At 31.0% G+C, this 17,501-nt stretch overlaps 1 protein-coding gene across 1 annotated transcript in view; it reads left to right on the top strand.

The window, feature by feature from the left end:
* LOC145327102 (uncharacterized) overlaps window positions 1-17,501 on the top strand; it is a 61,505-nt gene that overhangs the window by 991 nt on the left and 43,013 nt on the right. The window contains exon 2 of the mRNA XM_080170669.1: window positions 10,711-10,825. Within this exon, the coding sequence (XP_080026795.1) occupies window positions 10,732-10,825 (94 nt within the window). The 5' untranslated portion in view covers window positions 10,711-10,731. The remainder of the gene's footprint in view (window positions 1-10,710; window positions 10,826-17,501) is intronic.

Here is a 17,501-nt window from a genome sequence, read left to right as displayed (position 1 = left end):
AAAATTACGGCTCCAACTCCGGCTCCAGCAAAATATGGCGGCTCCACAGCTCCTGGCTCCGGCTTCGAACACTGCTTGAAAATCTTTCTAAATTGCATATATCACAAAAAGACGATTTTCAAGTCTTGATAATTTCAAAACTACGTGGTAGAAAATTAAAATTCTTTCAAATTTATGCCATATGAATATAGTTTAACCCATTAACTAACAAAAAATATGCAGTTCACTAAATTAACTTCAAATGCATTTCGTGAAACTACCCCTTTGAATAGTTTTAGCTTTAACTCAGCAAAACATTTATTTTTACATATGTATTGAGCTGGATCTTTAAATCAATAGTGATAGGCTGGATCAGGGTGCGCCAGAGGTGGTCCAGATTGGCGCACCTTATATCAATCTTTAAATCAAAATGGCATTGGCGATCCGGCCCACCAAGTGGCGCACCTCTGGCGCACCAGTTACACTCCTTTGGTGAGCCGTATTTCATTATTTAATATTTTTTTCAATTAGTTTAATATTTTATTGCAAAACTATCGTGAAAACATTTTTATAATTATTTTTGAAATAAATTATATATTGTTTTATATAAAACTAGCCGCTTCGCCCCTAGCCTCTAGGGGCTTCGCCCTATGAGGTAATGGGAAGTCAACCCTCTAAATAGATATATTCAAAAAGTTATTCTTTGCTTAATTACTCTGTGGTAAAATTAAACCCAGGTTGTTCACATACACAAAAATTTAAATTTGTAAAAAAAATATTAAACATTTTTTTTTTTTTTTTTGGGGGGGGGGGGTTCATGGGGGCTGCATTTGACATGAATTAAACCAAAAATATGTTTTAAAAAGTTGATTCCTACGTAATTGATGATTAATTTACCCCGAAAATACGCAAAATAAACGGCTAAACGGCTGAGCCGCCTGCCGTTACTTTTCCAACTTTTTGTTCGATTTAGGAAAAATAGACCTACCAAGGATTACTTATGCAAAAGTTCAGATCAAAATTCGAATTCCAAGTGCCATTTGCTCACTGATTACGAGATGGTTGCATTAACCCCCCCCCCCCTTTAATTAAAAAATGATAGGTACATGATATTTTTTCCGTTTATTTATTATTTTTGTCTTTTGGGGGTGAGCCAAAAAAAAGTATTTAAAGATCGCTATTTTATTGAGCCGAGACGAAATTCTTTTAAAGATCAATGCTTTTTAGCAGTGGCTGTTGCTCACCTTCGGCCCACCTCTTGATCCCCTTTAGCGCACCCCGATCTGGCTCACCACTAAAATGATTTAAAGATCCAGCTCAGTTTTTACTAACATAGCATTGATACCTACCAAGATAGCCATATTTAAAATTTGTACTGGAAATACTTTTGATTTAGGTTACACGGACAAATTTACACATTTTAAAAAGGTCAGGCAGTTTTAATGAAGCTACTTTAAAACTCTGGTAAAATATAGATTTACTAGCGGATTCACCCCTAGCATCTAGGGTCTTTGCCCCAAGAGGTTTGATCAAACCAATTTTTCGTATTTTAGATTTAAAAGAAAAATAAAAAAAATAAAAAAAATTTTTTTGGGGGGGGTAGTCGACTCCACTATTTTAATTTTAGTTTTAAAAAGATTTTTTTTTTTTTTTTTGGGGGGGGGTTTCATTTTTGGGGGGGTTGGGGGTGTCCAATCCCCTAAGAAAATAGTTATAAACCTTCCCAGGACCTATGAGAAACTACCCTGTAAAGGAGAATCCAATCGGTTCAGCGGTTAGCGAGATCATTCGCTACAAACAGACAGACAAACAGACAAACAAACAGACAGACAAACAGACAGACAGACAAACAGACAGACAAACAAACATCGTTCTACTTTGTATTATAGATATAGGCAGGGAGGGAGAGGACATTGGATTGTAAATTATACTGGTACCCAAAGTTGCACTTTCCCCCATATATTTAATCTTGATTGTTTGGTTCAGACTTAAGCAGAGTTCAAACTTTAAAACCAATAATTTGCATCGACTTAAAGGATAATTTTGTTTGTCATCATCACAGATATTTATGAATTGTCCATTGTCTTATCCCATAAAAACTCTAAATATTTATGCAGACAAACAAATGTTAATAACCTTTCCTTGTTACACTAATCCAATCGGCCTCGAGATCTTAATAAACAGGCAATCAGCCTTCTTTTACATTCTATTCTTTATTCTATTTTGCGAGTTAAAATTTTTCTCTGCATTAAATGAGCACTTTCAACGACTTTAAAGTTTTTGTTAGCTTTATGACAATTTTTTGTTAATAATTCTGTAACAGTAATGGATTTATTATTACTTGGATCTTGCACCAGATTATCACGTACTCTAACAAAGTGAAACTTGTAGCTGGCTAAAATAATGATCAACCCCCTTTACCCCATACCCTCTCCTTCTACTGGATTAACGGACAGCTAATAGAAAAAATCCATATTAGCAGCCTAAATCGATGACAAATTTTCCCTGTCAATATATCCACGTATGTTATATCCATATATGTAACAATTTAGTGGAGCATACCAATCAAATCAATTTCGCATGACATCTTAGATTTTATCTTTGGAGGACTCAAGATTCAATATAGAGTTTAAGTTTATCTATAGGAAAATTACATCTTTGCTGTTTGTACTAGTAAAGAGAGGGGCTTTCCTTAAAACATTCTAAAAATGAACACAGAGTAATCACCAGTAGGAGTCAAGATTTCAATATTAATGAAGAAAGTAAAAAAGCTAAGGGGGAAAAATACCTTTTTTTAAATGACCAATCAACCTAAATCACAGAAAATATCTTTATATATTTATATTTTGCATATTCTGTTCTGACACTTTACAAGTGTTAATGTTAGTTTATCCTAATGTTTCAGAGCTTCGCTTTTTAAATGTTGTCATCCTTGTTTGTAAAGATACTTGTAGTTCCCCTATTTTGATCAATTTTGAACATGATTTATATTTTTAAAAGCGAAGCTTTTCTATAATTAGGGTCGGTCCGTCCGTACGTCTGTCCGTCCGTAACGGATAGCTTTTTTATTTAATTTAGGCATGTTAGAATTGATTTCAAACTTTGCATGGTGATTTAGAAAGCGTAGCAACTTTATAATTATTACCAGAAGTCCGTACGTACATTTTGAACATGTTGATTTTTAACTTTTTAACAACAATTTTTTATGTGATCTAATAATATGATTGATCTAAATTATGGTATACTGATTCCAGGGACAACAAAGTACAATATTAAAAGCGAAACAACTCTATGATCAAGTCCTAAAAATGTAAGCATGTCCATAAACATTATTTTGTATCAAGCAGTTTTTCAACAAATTTACTTACAATTTTGCTTCGACTCTTAACAGTTATATTCTGATTATTCAGTTCTGTCACTATACAAGTGGTAATGTCCGTTTGTCCTACTATTTCAGTGCTTCGTTTTTATGGATGTTGTCATCCTTGTTATTCAAAATATACAAACTCATGTGGAGCTTCATGGGGGAACCAAACTAGGATATTTTTCAAAAATAAAATGGCTTTTGGAATTTTTCACAAAGAAAATATTTCACAAAATACCAAACTATTAAGGATTTCCTAAAATAGGTTAAATGTTTCATTTTATTAGAAATAAATGATTTGTTCTGGAATATTTTTCCATAGTGAAGCATTATCCTTTTTGACCTTTTTGTAAACACCAAAATGAGGCCGTATTAATTTACTGGTTTTTGGGGCCCTTTACAGTATCATGGTAGATTAAAAATACTTGCATAATTTTATATGTTTTATAAAAATAATCAAAACGTTTTAGTAAACTTTTTAGTTTTACCTGTTCATTTTCAAAAAATCTTCAATGCCTAAGTTTTAAATTAAAGTTTTCAAAGGTTTTCTTTTGGGAAATGTAGTCTATAGTACAAAGTAGAACGATGTCTGTGTTTGTTTGTAGCAAAGGATCTCGCTAACCGCTGAACCGATCGGGTTCTCCTTTACAGGGTAGCTTCTCATAGGTCCCGGGAAGGTTTATAACTATTTTCTTGAAACAAATGAAAAATACGGGGGGGTCAAAAAAAAAATTAAAGGGATAGTTCTATGAAGTGTATTTAAAGAGTTAAGGTACTTAGAGTAGTGAACTTTTATATGTCTTAGTAGAATATATTAGGCATTGGATAGATATGATTATATGTTAAAGAATTTTTAACATTGACCAGACCAAACTTTTTTTATTTGACAATATCAAAAAAAGTTAAAGAGATTTGCCACATAAATTACATGAGAATGGTCTATTTTTTTCCAAATATGTATAGCCAAAACACCAATTTTAGATAATCTTTTTCCACATATTTCACAAGAGTTATAAAAAAAATTGAACAGGGGTTCCCCTTGGGACAAGTTACTTAAAAAACATAAAAAATAACGTCCGGTTCACTATAGGACAGGTTTTCTATAGATTCTTTTTAAAAAAAATAAAGAAAACCGTCCGGTTTACTTACAATAGACACATAAACTCACGCGGAAATACCAACTAACCATACAACATATATATATATAAAAAGACCATTCTCATGTAATTTATGTTGCAAATCACTAACTCTTTAAGATATTGTCAAATAAAAAAAGTTTGGTCAGGTCAATGTTAAAATTCTTTATCACAATCATATCTATCAAATGCCTAATATATTCTACTAAGACATATAAAAAGATCACTACTCTAAGTACTATACTGAATATTTTATTGGTCATTCTTTGTTGTTATGTGTATTTTGTTGTATAAAAAGTTTAAAGTGCTATTAACTAGTAAATGCTATCTAAAGTTGTATTTATGACAAAAAAGTTTTTGCCATATATAACACGCAACGAAGTTGAAAATAAAAATGAAAAACTCATTTTTAAAGGAAAATCCCTGGTAAAATCTCTTAATTTTAATCAATAACTTTATATTATGCACTACTACATTATTTAAAATAGAAAAAACTTACAGTTCACTATTTTTTTTTAAATGCACTTCGTGAAACTATCCCTTTTCTTTAAAATCTAAAACACGAAAAATTATTTTGATAAAACCTCTAGAAGCTAGAGGCGAAGCCGCTAGTATTTTAAATAGTAAGTGCTCCCCTAGCATCTAATAGCTCTGTATTCGAATGGGGAGGGAGGGAACAAAAAGTAGTCTGGAACAGTTCCAGGACAAACGCAGAAGTCCCATATTAATTTAATTTAGCATTTTTATACAGATTAGGTTAGGTTAAGATATGAATTTAGACATTTAAAAAACCTATAAGATGGTCTAAAATAGGTTAGGATAATTTTAGTTTTCACTCCTGCGTTTGTCCACTCCGACGTTTAGGAATCCTGCGTTTGTCATAGGACCGTCTGGAACCATCAAAAACAAAAGGGAATATTGGCTATGTCCCTAGCTTGTAGGGCATCTTACTAAGAATTGATAGTGGTAATCCCTCTACAAATAGCTTAAAACTTTCCATTGACTTTCAATTGTAGAATATCGGTCTATCAGTTCACAAGATCTTAGCGGATATATATAATATAAACTGATATATATTGTCATTATCATTTATTTATATTATTTTTACTTTGGAAAGCCTGTTCAAATCTAAATATGGCCTTTGATTAAAATTGTACAACTGAGTGAGCAATATTTAGATAAAAGTACAATAACTATTTTTGATTGGCATAATCTTCCTTTTTACTTCAATTAGCTGCTGCGCCTCTAGCTTCCAGGGTTCTGTTTTTAAATTCTATCTGTTCAGCAGTTATTTAGATCTTAATCTTCAGACAAAAAAACCTTAGGTACTTCATTTCTCATCGTTAATTTGAGCATGTTAGGGTTGTTCTATCGATTTTAAGTCTTCTTGAATATTAAGTTTTTGCATAATTTAATTATTCTAATATCTTCATTTTTAAAAGCGAAGCTTTTCTATAATTAGGGTCGGTCCGTCCGTCCGTCCGTACGTCCGTCCGTCCGTCCGTACGTCCGTCCGTCCGAGATAGATAGCTTTTATTCGTTAATTTAGGCATGTTAGAATTGTCCTATCGATTTCAAACTTTGCATGATGATTCCTGTAGTAGTTGGGTACGATTTAGAAAGCGTAGCAACTCTATAATCATTACCAGAATGTCCGTACGTCCATTTTAAATATGTTGATTTTTCTACTTTTTAACAACAAATTTTCAAGTGTTTTAATTATCCGTTTGATCTGATTTTTGGTATATTTATTCCTGGGACAACAAAGAACAATATTATAAGCGAAGCAACTCTATAATCAAGTCCAAAAATGTAAGTATGTCCATAAACATTATCCTGTTTTTAAGCAGTTTATCAACAAATTTACCTACAATTTTGATTCGACATTTATACATTTATGTTCCGATTTTTCAGTTCAGAAACTATACAAGTGTTAATGTCCGTTTGTCCTACCGTTTCAGTGCTTCGCTTTTATGGATGTTGTCATCCTTGTTGAAAATATGGATTACGAAGCCGATGAGGTATACAATTTTAAGCTAAGTATCCCTATGATTAAGTCTTGTTTTTTAAAGGCTCTAATCAATAAGTAAATCCTATCATATCCTAAAGAGTGGTTCTTAATAATAAGAATAATATTGTAGTCCTCGCTTCTATTGGATATTTTTATTTCAAGTAGTAAGGTTTTTAAAAGCGAAGCTTTTCTATAATTAGGGTCGGTCCGTCCGTCCGTCTGTACGTCCGTCCGTACGTCCGTCCGTCCGAGATAGATAGCTTTCATTCGTTAATTTAGGCATGTTAGAATTGTCCTATCGATTTCAAACTTTGCATGATGATTCCTGTAGTAGTTGGGTGCGATTTAGAAAGCGTAGCAACTCTATAATCATTACCAGAATGTCCGTACGTCCATTTTAAACATGTTGATTTTTCTACTTTTTTAACAACAAAATTTCAATTGTTTTAATTGTATATTGATTCATGGGACAACAAAGAACAATATCATAAGCGAAGCAACTCTATAATCAAGTCCAAAAATGTAAGTATGTCCATAAACATAATCCTTTTTTTAAGCAGTTTTTCAACAAATTTACCTACAATTTTGATTCGACATTTATAATTTATGTTCCGATTTTTCAGTTTAGATACTATACAAGTGTTAATGTCCGTTTGTCCTACCGTTTCAGTGCTTCGCTTTTATGGATGTTGTTATCCTTGTTTCCATTAAAATCATTATTTTGAAATGTTAGGTTGGGTTACTAGGTAATTGGGTTGCCCTGCAGGGTTAGCGCACATCAGGTACAGGCTTAGCAGGGTTGAGGCCTCCTGCAGTGTTTGTCATAATTAAATTATAATTATCCACCCTAATTTTTTATTTTGTTTTCAATAATAGAGTAAGGGGTCCAGTGTATGTAACTTATGATAATTTGATTTAACAATCCAATTAATTTGCAAAATTTGCTTTCCATTGTTATATTACAAGGGGGAGTGTGGGCTGCTTATTTCACTATTCCCCAATGTTTAAAATAACGTTTTATATTTGTTGGATTAGCAATTTCGGAGACTTTTAATAAATTGTCATTGGTTGGTTCATTAAGTTGGATGTTCAAACGTTACAACCACTAATTGTAATCTACAGAAGTGTTAATTTTGTCAATCATCGTTTGGGATGCAATGGTCATTGTCTTATTTCTTTAGAACCCTTGTTGTACTGTCTTTATTGTTTAAATCGTGGTTAGCTTTATTGAATTATCCCTGTTTCAAAACTATTAGTTTTATACTTCATCTAAATATCAAACAATATCCAACATAACTTAGGCTCAGTGCTTTAAGGGCAGTTCTGACATGTCTTCAAATAATTTCCGTGTGAAAGCTAATAAAACTTTCTAAAAAAAAGATACAATTAAATGGCCCTTTGGATAGGACTCTAAAGTATTATAAAACACTAAAAATATAAATATATATATGAATATCTTTATCTTATAAAGAGAGTTGTATAAAAGTGACCTTCACCACCAAACTTTCTATAAACAGCTTCAACCCATGTTATAATATACTTGGTATTTAGGCAATGAATTTTCATCGCCAACGGCATTCCACCAATTATCAGAAAAAAAACGTGTTTTACTAGATCATGTTGTCTGCCTATTATTTATATAAAGATATTTATTTAGTCCATCCTAAATACATTAATTAAATCAAAGTTTTCAATTTGCCGAGGGTTCTATCTTTGACATGAGACAATTAAGGGATAGACATGCAATGCTTAAAATGGGCATATTATATAGTACAGTGGTGGTTATATCAGATAAATCTGGCTATGAATTTGGTGTTAAATGTCCGTCCGTCTTGTTGAGCTCCACCCATTTAGTTAGCAGACTGGTAAAATTGCAGGGAGGGAGGCCCCCCCCCCCCACCCATGAATTATATTCAATTATCAAATTACCACAATCAAGAGTCTTGTCTTAAGTGATTCTTTCACGACCAAACTAATGGATATTGAATAAGCGCGGATATTATGGCAGGCTGAAATTATCTAGCTTATAGAGACCTCATTTATTGGTCAGCTCGCCCATCCAGTATGGGGGGAGGGGATGGTGTAAAGAGGGTGGAAGGTGTATAATTATTTTTGTCAACTACATATTTCAATTTATTAGAGTTCATGAAAATCTGGTGTAACATCCAAGTAATAATAAATCCATTAACAAACTTTATTGGCCATTTCTGGTGCTCAAGGAGAAATTTCAATCGGAGTTTTTTTTAGGCACTTTTAGAAACAGGGAAGGAGGGAATAGTTTGTATCTGTTAAAGAGGGGTGGGAATGAAAAAAGGGGAAGTCTGAAAATTGTGGGGGTCCCGCGCGCACTCATTTCTAGCAGGTTCACTAGAGAAAATCTAGAGCAGTTCACATCTCAAAATAGGTGTTCTCATAAAACCCATGAAATATCCTTTTTAAATTAGCAAAAATAAAAATAAAAATTAATTACTTTTGTACTTTCATGTTTATACTGTAAAATCTTACAAAGTGTCGATCAATTGGTCTTAAGTTTTTGATAGTCTAGTTAATAATCCAGTTAATAAGTTGACTGGTAGAAATGTAGGTAGCCTTATCCAAGTTCCTTGAAATAAGTTATCTTTCCCTGATAATCTATAGTTTTTCAATAATTCTAAATATTCAAACTACCTATTTAATTAGAAAAAAATAATATCATATGTAATGATAAATGTAAGGATAGGTACTTAGAGTTGTATTTACTATTATATAGAATTAAAGTATATGTCATAACGAGACAAAGGAGATTCTTTAGTTGAATTAAAGATAGAAAATAAGAGAGGAGTAGGTTTCTGGTAGAATCCATAAAGGTGTGTGTTTTAAGGCTTAAAAATAGTAGGAGAACGATAATATTCACTAAATATGTGTATTTCTTATTGAAAAGATCTGTATACAAATTTTAAAAAAAAGTTAACATAAATTTTTATCGTTCTACTACTGTTTTTTACTTATAACACATAAGTTATAACCTTTACGGATTTTACAAGAAATTTACCCCTCTCTTTGTTCAAGCATATTGATAAGGATGAAATATAGGGTAACAACGCACTAAATGTTTAACATCACTAAGAAGTTTGGACATATATTTTAGAGATGCTTCGCTTAAAACATTATACTGCATTATAATTCATTTTCAAGATCAAGTAAATAGTGTAAGTAAATTAAACATACGGACTTCCCAGCATAGATAATAGAGTTGCTACGCTTTCTAAACTGTACCTAAACTTTTCAGGAATCACCATGCAAAGTTTTAACTTGCCTAAATTAATGCTAAGACGGGCCTTACCTATTCTACCTATAAATGTAAGTTTTCTTATTATTCTTAGTTTCAAAATATTTAATATTTAAAAAATGTATAGTCCTTAGAATCATAAAATTGTGTTATTTTAAAAACTTTTTCATCCTTTCCAATAAAGTAGCTGGATTTTAAACTTCCAAAGTGGAATTGTATTGAATCATTGAGGTTTTAAGCTAGTTGGCGCATGTTTAGGTCAATAGGTTTTATTAAAAAAAAAAAATCTTCACAAGGGGCTCAATATAAATTGGAGCTTTGTGTTTAAATTGATCCAATTAGTATTATTTCTCCTATGTAACTTTGGTAGAATTGATAGAACACCAAAATAATGAGAAATAAGCAAAGACTAGGAAAGAGGGAGTTAATACACACACACACACACACACACACACACACACACAGGCCTACTACATTAAATTCAATAAGGAAGAAGAAGGGAAAAAACTGATGTGGTTTTACTAGGGAAGCTTTAAATGGAACTTTCATATGCAGTCCATTATCAAAATTGCCTTTTAATCATTAAAAAGAGGAAAAAACAATGAACTTAAGATATAAGGGAAGGGGGGGGGGGGGTGAGAAATGATGGATTGAAAAAAGGGAAGTTGAGATATCTTTTTAGAGCGAGGTTGGGAAAAAAAGAACCAAGGCTTGATTAGTAGGGGGGGGGGGGGGGGGTTAAGGCGAGGGTTAGACAAGAAATTTGGGAATGGGGGGATAAAAAAGAGGGGGAAGAGGAAGAAAATCCTTACAGATCAGAGTTTTTTAGATAGATAGATATATAGACACAAATAGATAGATATAAACGCACAGAGATAGATAGATACTCGGATACAGGAGTCTGCGCTTAGGCTTTTTTATATTGGAGATCTCGACACTGGAGACATTTTAGTTAGACATTGAGCGGAGGAGTATGAGGGTATTTGGTGAGATTCTCCTCGCTACACTAGCGGTCACACAGGCAGCTGCTTATGTTGATGAACAAAACGATGCTGTTGTAATTGAAGGTTTGAATCCTTTAACTTTTTTTCATAAATTATTTAGATAATAGTAAAAACTATCAGCTTTTTTTTGGTCAGGGTTCGTTGACCTTGTTTTTTTCATAACAAAAATATTTTGTAATTTTGATTTTATCAGGTTTATGCATAGTTTTTTTTATATTTATATTTTGTAATCTAAAAGTGAGTTCTCTAATGTTTTTATTAACCATTTATTTGGTGAAGATTATAATATTTTGGGATCAAACCATTGTCCTCAAAGGTCAAATTTGCCTTTAATTTGTGATACACTTATTTAAAGTGATGATATTTTGCTTTACTAGTGTAATAAATGTAAGTGATATAATTTCTGGGGATGCAGGGGGAGGGTAATGAGAGATAAATAGTCCAAGTATTATTTATTTAAAAAATAGATGCCCTCTATTCCCCTCCCCCCAATATGCAAAATCCTTGCGGGGAGCGCCCTAACCTAACTAATCTAAACCCAATTTTAACTAATTTAGGTAAAAATTAACAACAGAAAAAGCTCTCCGTCCCTTATTTTTAATGTATTTCAAAATAAAGCTCTGGGGAGGGCGTATGCTTAACTAGTCACTTTGAGGGAAACATCCAAGTATAAAGTTTAAACAAGTGTGAAGAAAGGGAATATTTATTAACATGCCTCGTTTATTATCCTTTTATCCTTAATTATCACTTAATGCTATGTACCCAAAAAAAATTCTCCCAACTAAATAACCATTTTCTGATGGTAAAATTTGATATAAGTTAGAAAATTCACTTTTATGATTGCAATTTATTTGAAAAAATGATGATATTGTAAATAGTTATAGTTTTAATTGGCAGGAAGTTTATAATGGTCAAGAATTTTTCTCCTTCTGTTTTGAATATTGTTTCAACCCAATTCCTATTTTTCCCATTCCTAAGGTGTTCCAACAAAAAAAACAGTGATTTCAGTAGCAACATAGAAAAGTAGCGTAATTGAAGTGTAGTTTTAATCGCACAAAAGCTGCAAATTTTCAAACTATCGAACCATTCTTCAAATAATATTAAAGTTCAAAAATAATTTAGTGGTTTTGTCTAATGACGGAGATATAAAACTTTTTTATGTTTTCTTATTTGTCCATAATTTACTTTCTAAAAGTTCAGATTATGGTAGGTTTTTTTATTATACGTATGTATCAAATATTTAAAATTAAGGAAATCTAGGATTTCATTTTTATATTAAACTTTGGTAACACCTTTCCTTTCCTCCTTCCTGTGCGAATTTTTGCATGTTGATAATCAATTTTAATTCTGCGTAATCCTATCATTAAATAATTATACGCAAATCTCAAGCCAAATTTTTTTTGCAACACGGCTGAGAAAATTGTTTTTTTCGCAAGTATATTATTTGATTTTTTGTTTGTTGAACTTTGAAGGAACTTTTCATTAACTATCATGTATAAAATATATCTAATTAAATCAGTTTCTCCCAATAGATTTTTTTTCTTTAATAAGTAGAAAATTTACTTTCTGTAAATGGAAAGTAACCTTTAAATGCAACTTTTTAAAATAATTTTCAAGTATTCTTATTATTCCTGCTCTGTTTTCTTAATGTTAGACAAATGCCTTATTCCCTGATTTTAATAAGTTTAGACTTGTGGCTTATAACATATGTCAATTTCTAATACATGGGGGTTATGATGTAGATGGGGGGTGGGGGGAGTAGGGGGCTGCATTGCAAAATTATTGCGCCTTTGCAATTTCTGGACTTTGGACTTGTTCAAGTAACTAAATTATTTGTAATTCAAGTAGGTTAGGTCAGTATAGGTGAACAAATAAAAAAAAATGCTTTTTATTTGTTGTTATAAGAAAAGTTTTAGGTAGAAATAGATAGTTTTTAATATATTTTTATTACAATCTCAAAGTTTATTATATTCGTTCCATAGTTTTTTTTGATTATATTCTTTTAATAAGATTGAAACTATAATTCTGAAATGACTAGTACTGTCTTTTTTTACTTTGTATTTATGCACTAGAAACCAGCAAATAGAATTAACAAGATGTTTATGTATTTGTCCAGAATATATATAGATATCACTTTAACAGCTTATAGCCTCGCATACAGATACAATCTTAATCTGACATTGATGCCTTGCAATACAACAATAGTTATTGATTAATCCATTTTCAAGGTACATCTTTATCAAAACTCTTTTAAAGTTACTAATTTTGACTTTTGATTTAATTTAAAACACAAAATTTATTTTATGTGGCAAACATTTTCATTTTTGGCTCAACGTTTGAAACTCCTGAAAAGATTGAATCTTTGGTGTTAAACAAGTTTCTTAACAGCTTAAATGGATCTTTTTTTGAAGCAAATCTTCTCCAAAATTTACTTTGGCCAAAACTACGTGTTAGTAAAAACTGCACTTTATTTAAATGAAGCCAATGGTTTTTTTTAAATTGTTTTCCCTTTTAAGATTAAAAACTAGAAGATTTTTCACCTACCAACTTATTTGAAACACTTAACAGTACTTAATTGTCCTTGTTAAGAAAAAATATTTGGTATCCTACACTTTTACAACCTACAACATTTAGTTATCTTATAATTTCATCTTAACTTGGTTGACCCATATTTAAATTTTGTCAAAAAACAAACTTGTGGGAAGATAGATAAATAAAATTTTCAATCTGATTAAACATATAAATCAACTAAATTTATTTCTTAGACAATTCAAATGAAATACTTTAATATTGTGATTTATTAACACTAGAAAACTATAAAATTTTGAATGGCTTGTAATTTGAATTTGATTGGTGTATAATGAAATAGTTAACACATAATGTGCCGCCCACTCTAACTCCTTAAAAGGAAGCCTAGAAAATGAAGTAGCTAATCTGTTATTTGTTAAGGATTTATAGACTAAGATAACAGATCTCAACTAGGTCATTAATTCAGACACCAAGATATGCATATTTTCAAATTAGTTGTCGGGTTTCTAGTTTAAGATTAACAACATATATTAGTGCTGTCCCTGAAAATGCTTATGGAGCACTGAAAATGCCTCTTATTTTTAAAAACATATTTAAAACTTTTTATCTCTTATACATCACCCTGCAGGGCATATAATTTTGGTACTATAACCCTGCTGGGCTATCTAACCTAACCTGACCTAAAGTAAAAGCAAACACAAAAAAAACTACCCTTACTTTACTTTCTTTGCTTGACTTGCAATTTGAGGGAAAATGCCTAGCATTTTCTACTAATACCCCATACACAGTTTTGATGTTTTAAAATTGATTCATGTTGAAATACCTTTTTAATTAATCTAGGCCCCAAGGTAAAATTTGGGGCGCTTTTGGGTATCTTGCTTTGTAAGGTTAAACTTTCATAACATTTTAATATTGCACAACATTGTTTTCATAACTTGATAGTTTTTTTTAATATTTCCTTATTATTAATCTTTAGATAGAAGAAGATAAATCTTTTTGTAATAGATTTTCTTTTCATTTATGAAAGGTGTTAAAAATGCTAAACCAATCTATCAATAGGCCTGCATTCAGTGTTTAAAGAATTCTAAAAAGAGGAAGGTAAAAGGGTATGGAGAGGTGATTGATGAAGCAAAAAAATGCCCATAGAAAAAGTTTTATTCTTTTTTATCCTTTCAATTAGTTTTGGACATGATTATTGGGCAGGAATGAGGATTAAAAAGTTTTTTGGAAGGACTTTAATAATCTTGATTTAATTTCATGTTTTTAGTAGCGAAGCTACTTTATAATCCGTCCGTCCGTCTGTCCTTCTGAGACTGAAAAAGAAAAACGTTATTTTCTCAAATCCTATTAAAGATAGAAGGCTGAAATTCATATTTTCACCAAGTTTCATTAAGATTTGTCAAATAACTGGGTTGCTAGATAGATTTCTACATTTTTAAGTTTTAATGATTTTCTCTACTCCTATTCAAGATAGATGGCTGAAATTTTAAGGGATTGAATACTTTAATATTCTGCATTTTATCAAGTTTTATTGAGATTTACTTATTGGTTGGGGTGCTAGTTTGATTCCTAGATTTTTAAGTTTTCATGATTTTCTTTACTCCTATTCAATTTTTTTATGACTGCCCTACAGTTCATTTTTTCCGAATATCCATCCATAATTTTTAAGCTTCACTACTTATGGATGTTGTTATCCTTGTCTATTCCTAGTTACTATGAAAGAAACTAATCTTTTAAGTTTGCATTTACTCCATGTGTAATCTGAAACATAATACACATTGATTGCAGCAAGTCATGACATTTCTATATCTTTTTTTTATCAAAACCAAAATTAGTTCCCCTTACAGATCATTGTACTAATGGCCAACCATCTCTATGCCCAGTAATAAATATGGGTTGGTAACTTATTATCTACTAGCGGCTACGCCCCTAGAGGCCTCTAGGGGCAATTAAGGGGGGCTGAGTTAAATCCCAAAACCTATTTTTTTTAAACTTAGTTTAAAAAAAAGCTTTACAAAATTTTATTTTATTTTTTTGGAGGGACGGTTGATTTTTTTCTAGGGGCGATTATTCTTGTCAGGATGGTTTTACCCTTCCCCAAAATAGTTATAAACCTTTTCGGGACCCATGATAAGCTACCCTGTTAAGGAGAACCCGATCAGTTCAGCGGTTAGCGAGATCCTTCGGTACAGACAAAAGAGCTTATTACTTTATAGATTAGGATTTGAAGGTGTCCAATTATTTAATAATTAGCTAGATAGATTTATTTAAATTAGGGATGGAAAATTTTTGGACCAGATTCGGATTCTTACAAGTATCCTTCCAAAAAAAAGCGGATTCCCGCAGATTCCGGATTCTTATTTTTGGCGGATTCCGGATTCTAGCAATATTTTAAAAGTTTTTTTTTAAATTAATAAATTTAAGTGCTACTTATGTCCTAAAAAATAATGTTCTTGGTGTTCTCTATAATTCACTTCCGAGAATCGAACCAGATTTTAAAAAGAATCCGAATCCGCTATTAAAAACGGATTACGGATTAGAATTCCAAAATTGTCTAAAAATTGGGCGGATTCCGGATCCTTGATTCGGATACGGATTGCCAACCCTAATTTAAATTAAAGTTTTTTTGTTTCTAAGAGAAATTAGGACAAACATTTTATAATTACTTATTAAACTGACAAAACTAAAACCTTTCTTCAACCTCTATTTATACAGGTTTAAATTATGTATTAAAATGAATTAGCTGTTTTTTGAGTTTAGCGTTTTTAACTCCCTTCCCAAGTTGATTAGTTTCTAAAGTAAGTAGATAAATATCAAGACATGGCTCTGAACCTGTCTTAGAAAAATGTCCACTTAAATTCAATACAAAATACTTTGGAATGTGTCAGTAGGGCTGTGACAAATTTTTAATGTTTTTTAAATTCCTTTGATTAAAAAAAACATTAATAAAAATACTTTTAATTTAAAAAAGCCTAAAATCTGTCCAAAAATAAGGATTCTCAAGCCACATCAAGACCTTATTAAACTTTGCTTTCTAGTATGTGGAAAATTTTATATGCAATGAACTGGCATATATATATGCATATTATGTCTGCAAAATTCAGTACTAAACTGCCTATGCCTAATTTTTTGCTAATATGTGTTTTGAAATCAATGCTTAGTAAACAAGAAGTAATGCATCAAATTTTAAACTCACACAATCTTTTTCTTATGTTTATTTAAAGAATAAAATAAAGATTTAGAATTTAAGAGCATTATTGTTTTTTAAATTTGAAAATTGGTTTTAAACAATTTGCTATGTTTCTTAAGATAGAAAAAAACATTGGATGAAAGTTGTATTACCTTATCTAAATATCTATAAATGTCTTTCTATGGATAATTAGAATATAGTTCCTTTTCCCTGATAATATTTGTATCCTTATTCTTATCCTAAAATGAGATGCATCATTCAACTGTTTTTATTCATTTTACTTTTATTAGTTTTTGCTGGTACATGCCATGTAAATATACACACAGACTAAAATTGAAAGCCTTTTTGTTAACATTATTATAAATCAACATTATTGTTCCTGGCTCTTTTTGCCTTTAATTTTTCATAGCTTTTTGTATTGTTTACATTTAAGGATGTGTTTTTGTGATTTTAAGCTAGGGTACTTCAAAACTTTTAATGATATCTATTTTGTTTTAGTTTATGAATAAAAAAATCAAGCATCTTTTTTTAAAAATCCTGTTTAGCTAGTATAAATGAAACTGGTGTAAAAGTTCAGGCAATTTAGGCAATTTGCTCTTAAAATTAGAGTTAAATTGTGAAGATAAGATGGTTTTCTCACAAATTCTCTGCTTAACTCAGGGAGGGAGGAAAGGACATGGGATTGGAAATTTTACTGGTAGCCAAAGCTTTGTAATTATTCATATGATTAAAAACTTTGATTTAATCTTGATTGGCTGGTTCTAACTAGCAGTTTTTAAACTTTTCCACGGATAATTTATATCTTCATAAAGGGTTAACTTTGATTTTAATAATTTTGATGTATTTTTTGTCCATTGTCTTATCCCTTAATATCCCTGGCTTAACTGGTTTATTTGACATTTTAACACAACATTTCCTACAGATTTTCCTATAAACTAACATTAGCTTACAATAAAGTTCCTTTTATAGAGGTCAACTTTTTACAGTTGTTAAAAATATAATAAAATTACATGTTGAACT

Source organism: Acartia tonsa, chromosome 1 (assembly GCF_053477335.1).
Source record: "Acartia tonsa isolate MP-2025a chromosome 1, ASM5347733v1, whole genome shotgun sequence".
NCBI classification, from domain to species: domain Eukaryota; kingdom Metazoa; phylum Arthropoda; class Copepoda; order Calanoida; family Acartiidae; genus Acartia; species Acartia tonsa.
Note: the sequence above shows the minus strand (reverse complement) of the source record. Positions and strands in the feature narration are given on the sequence as shown.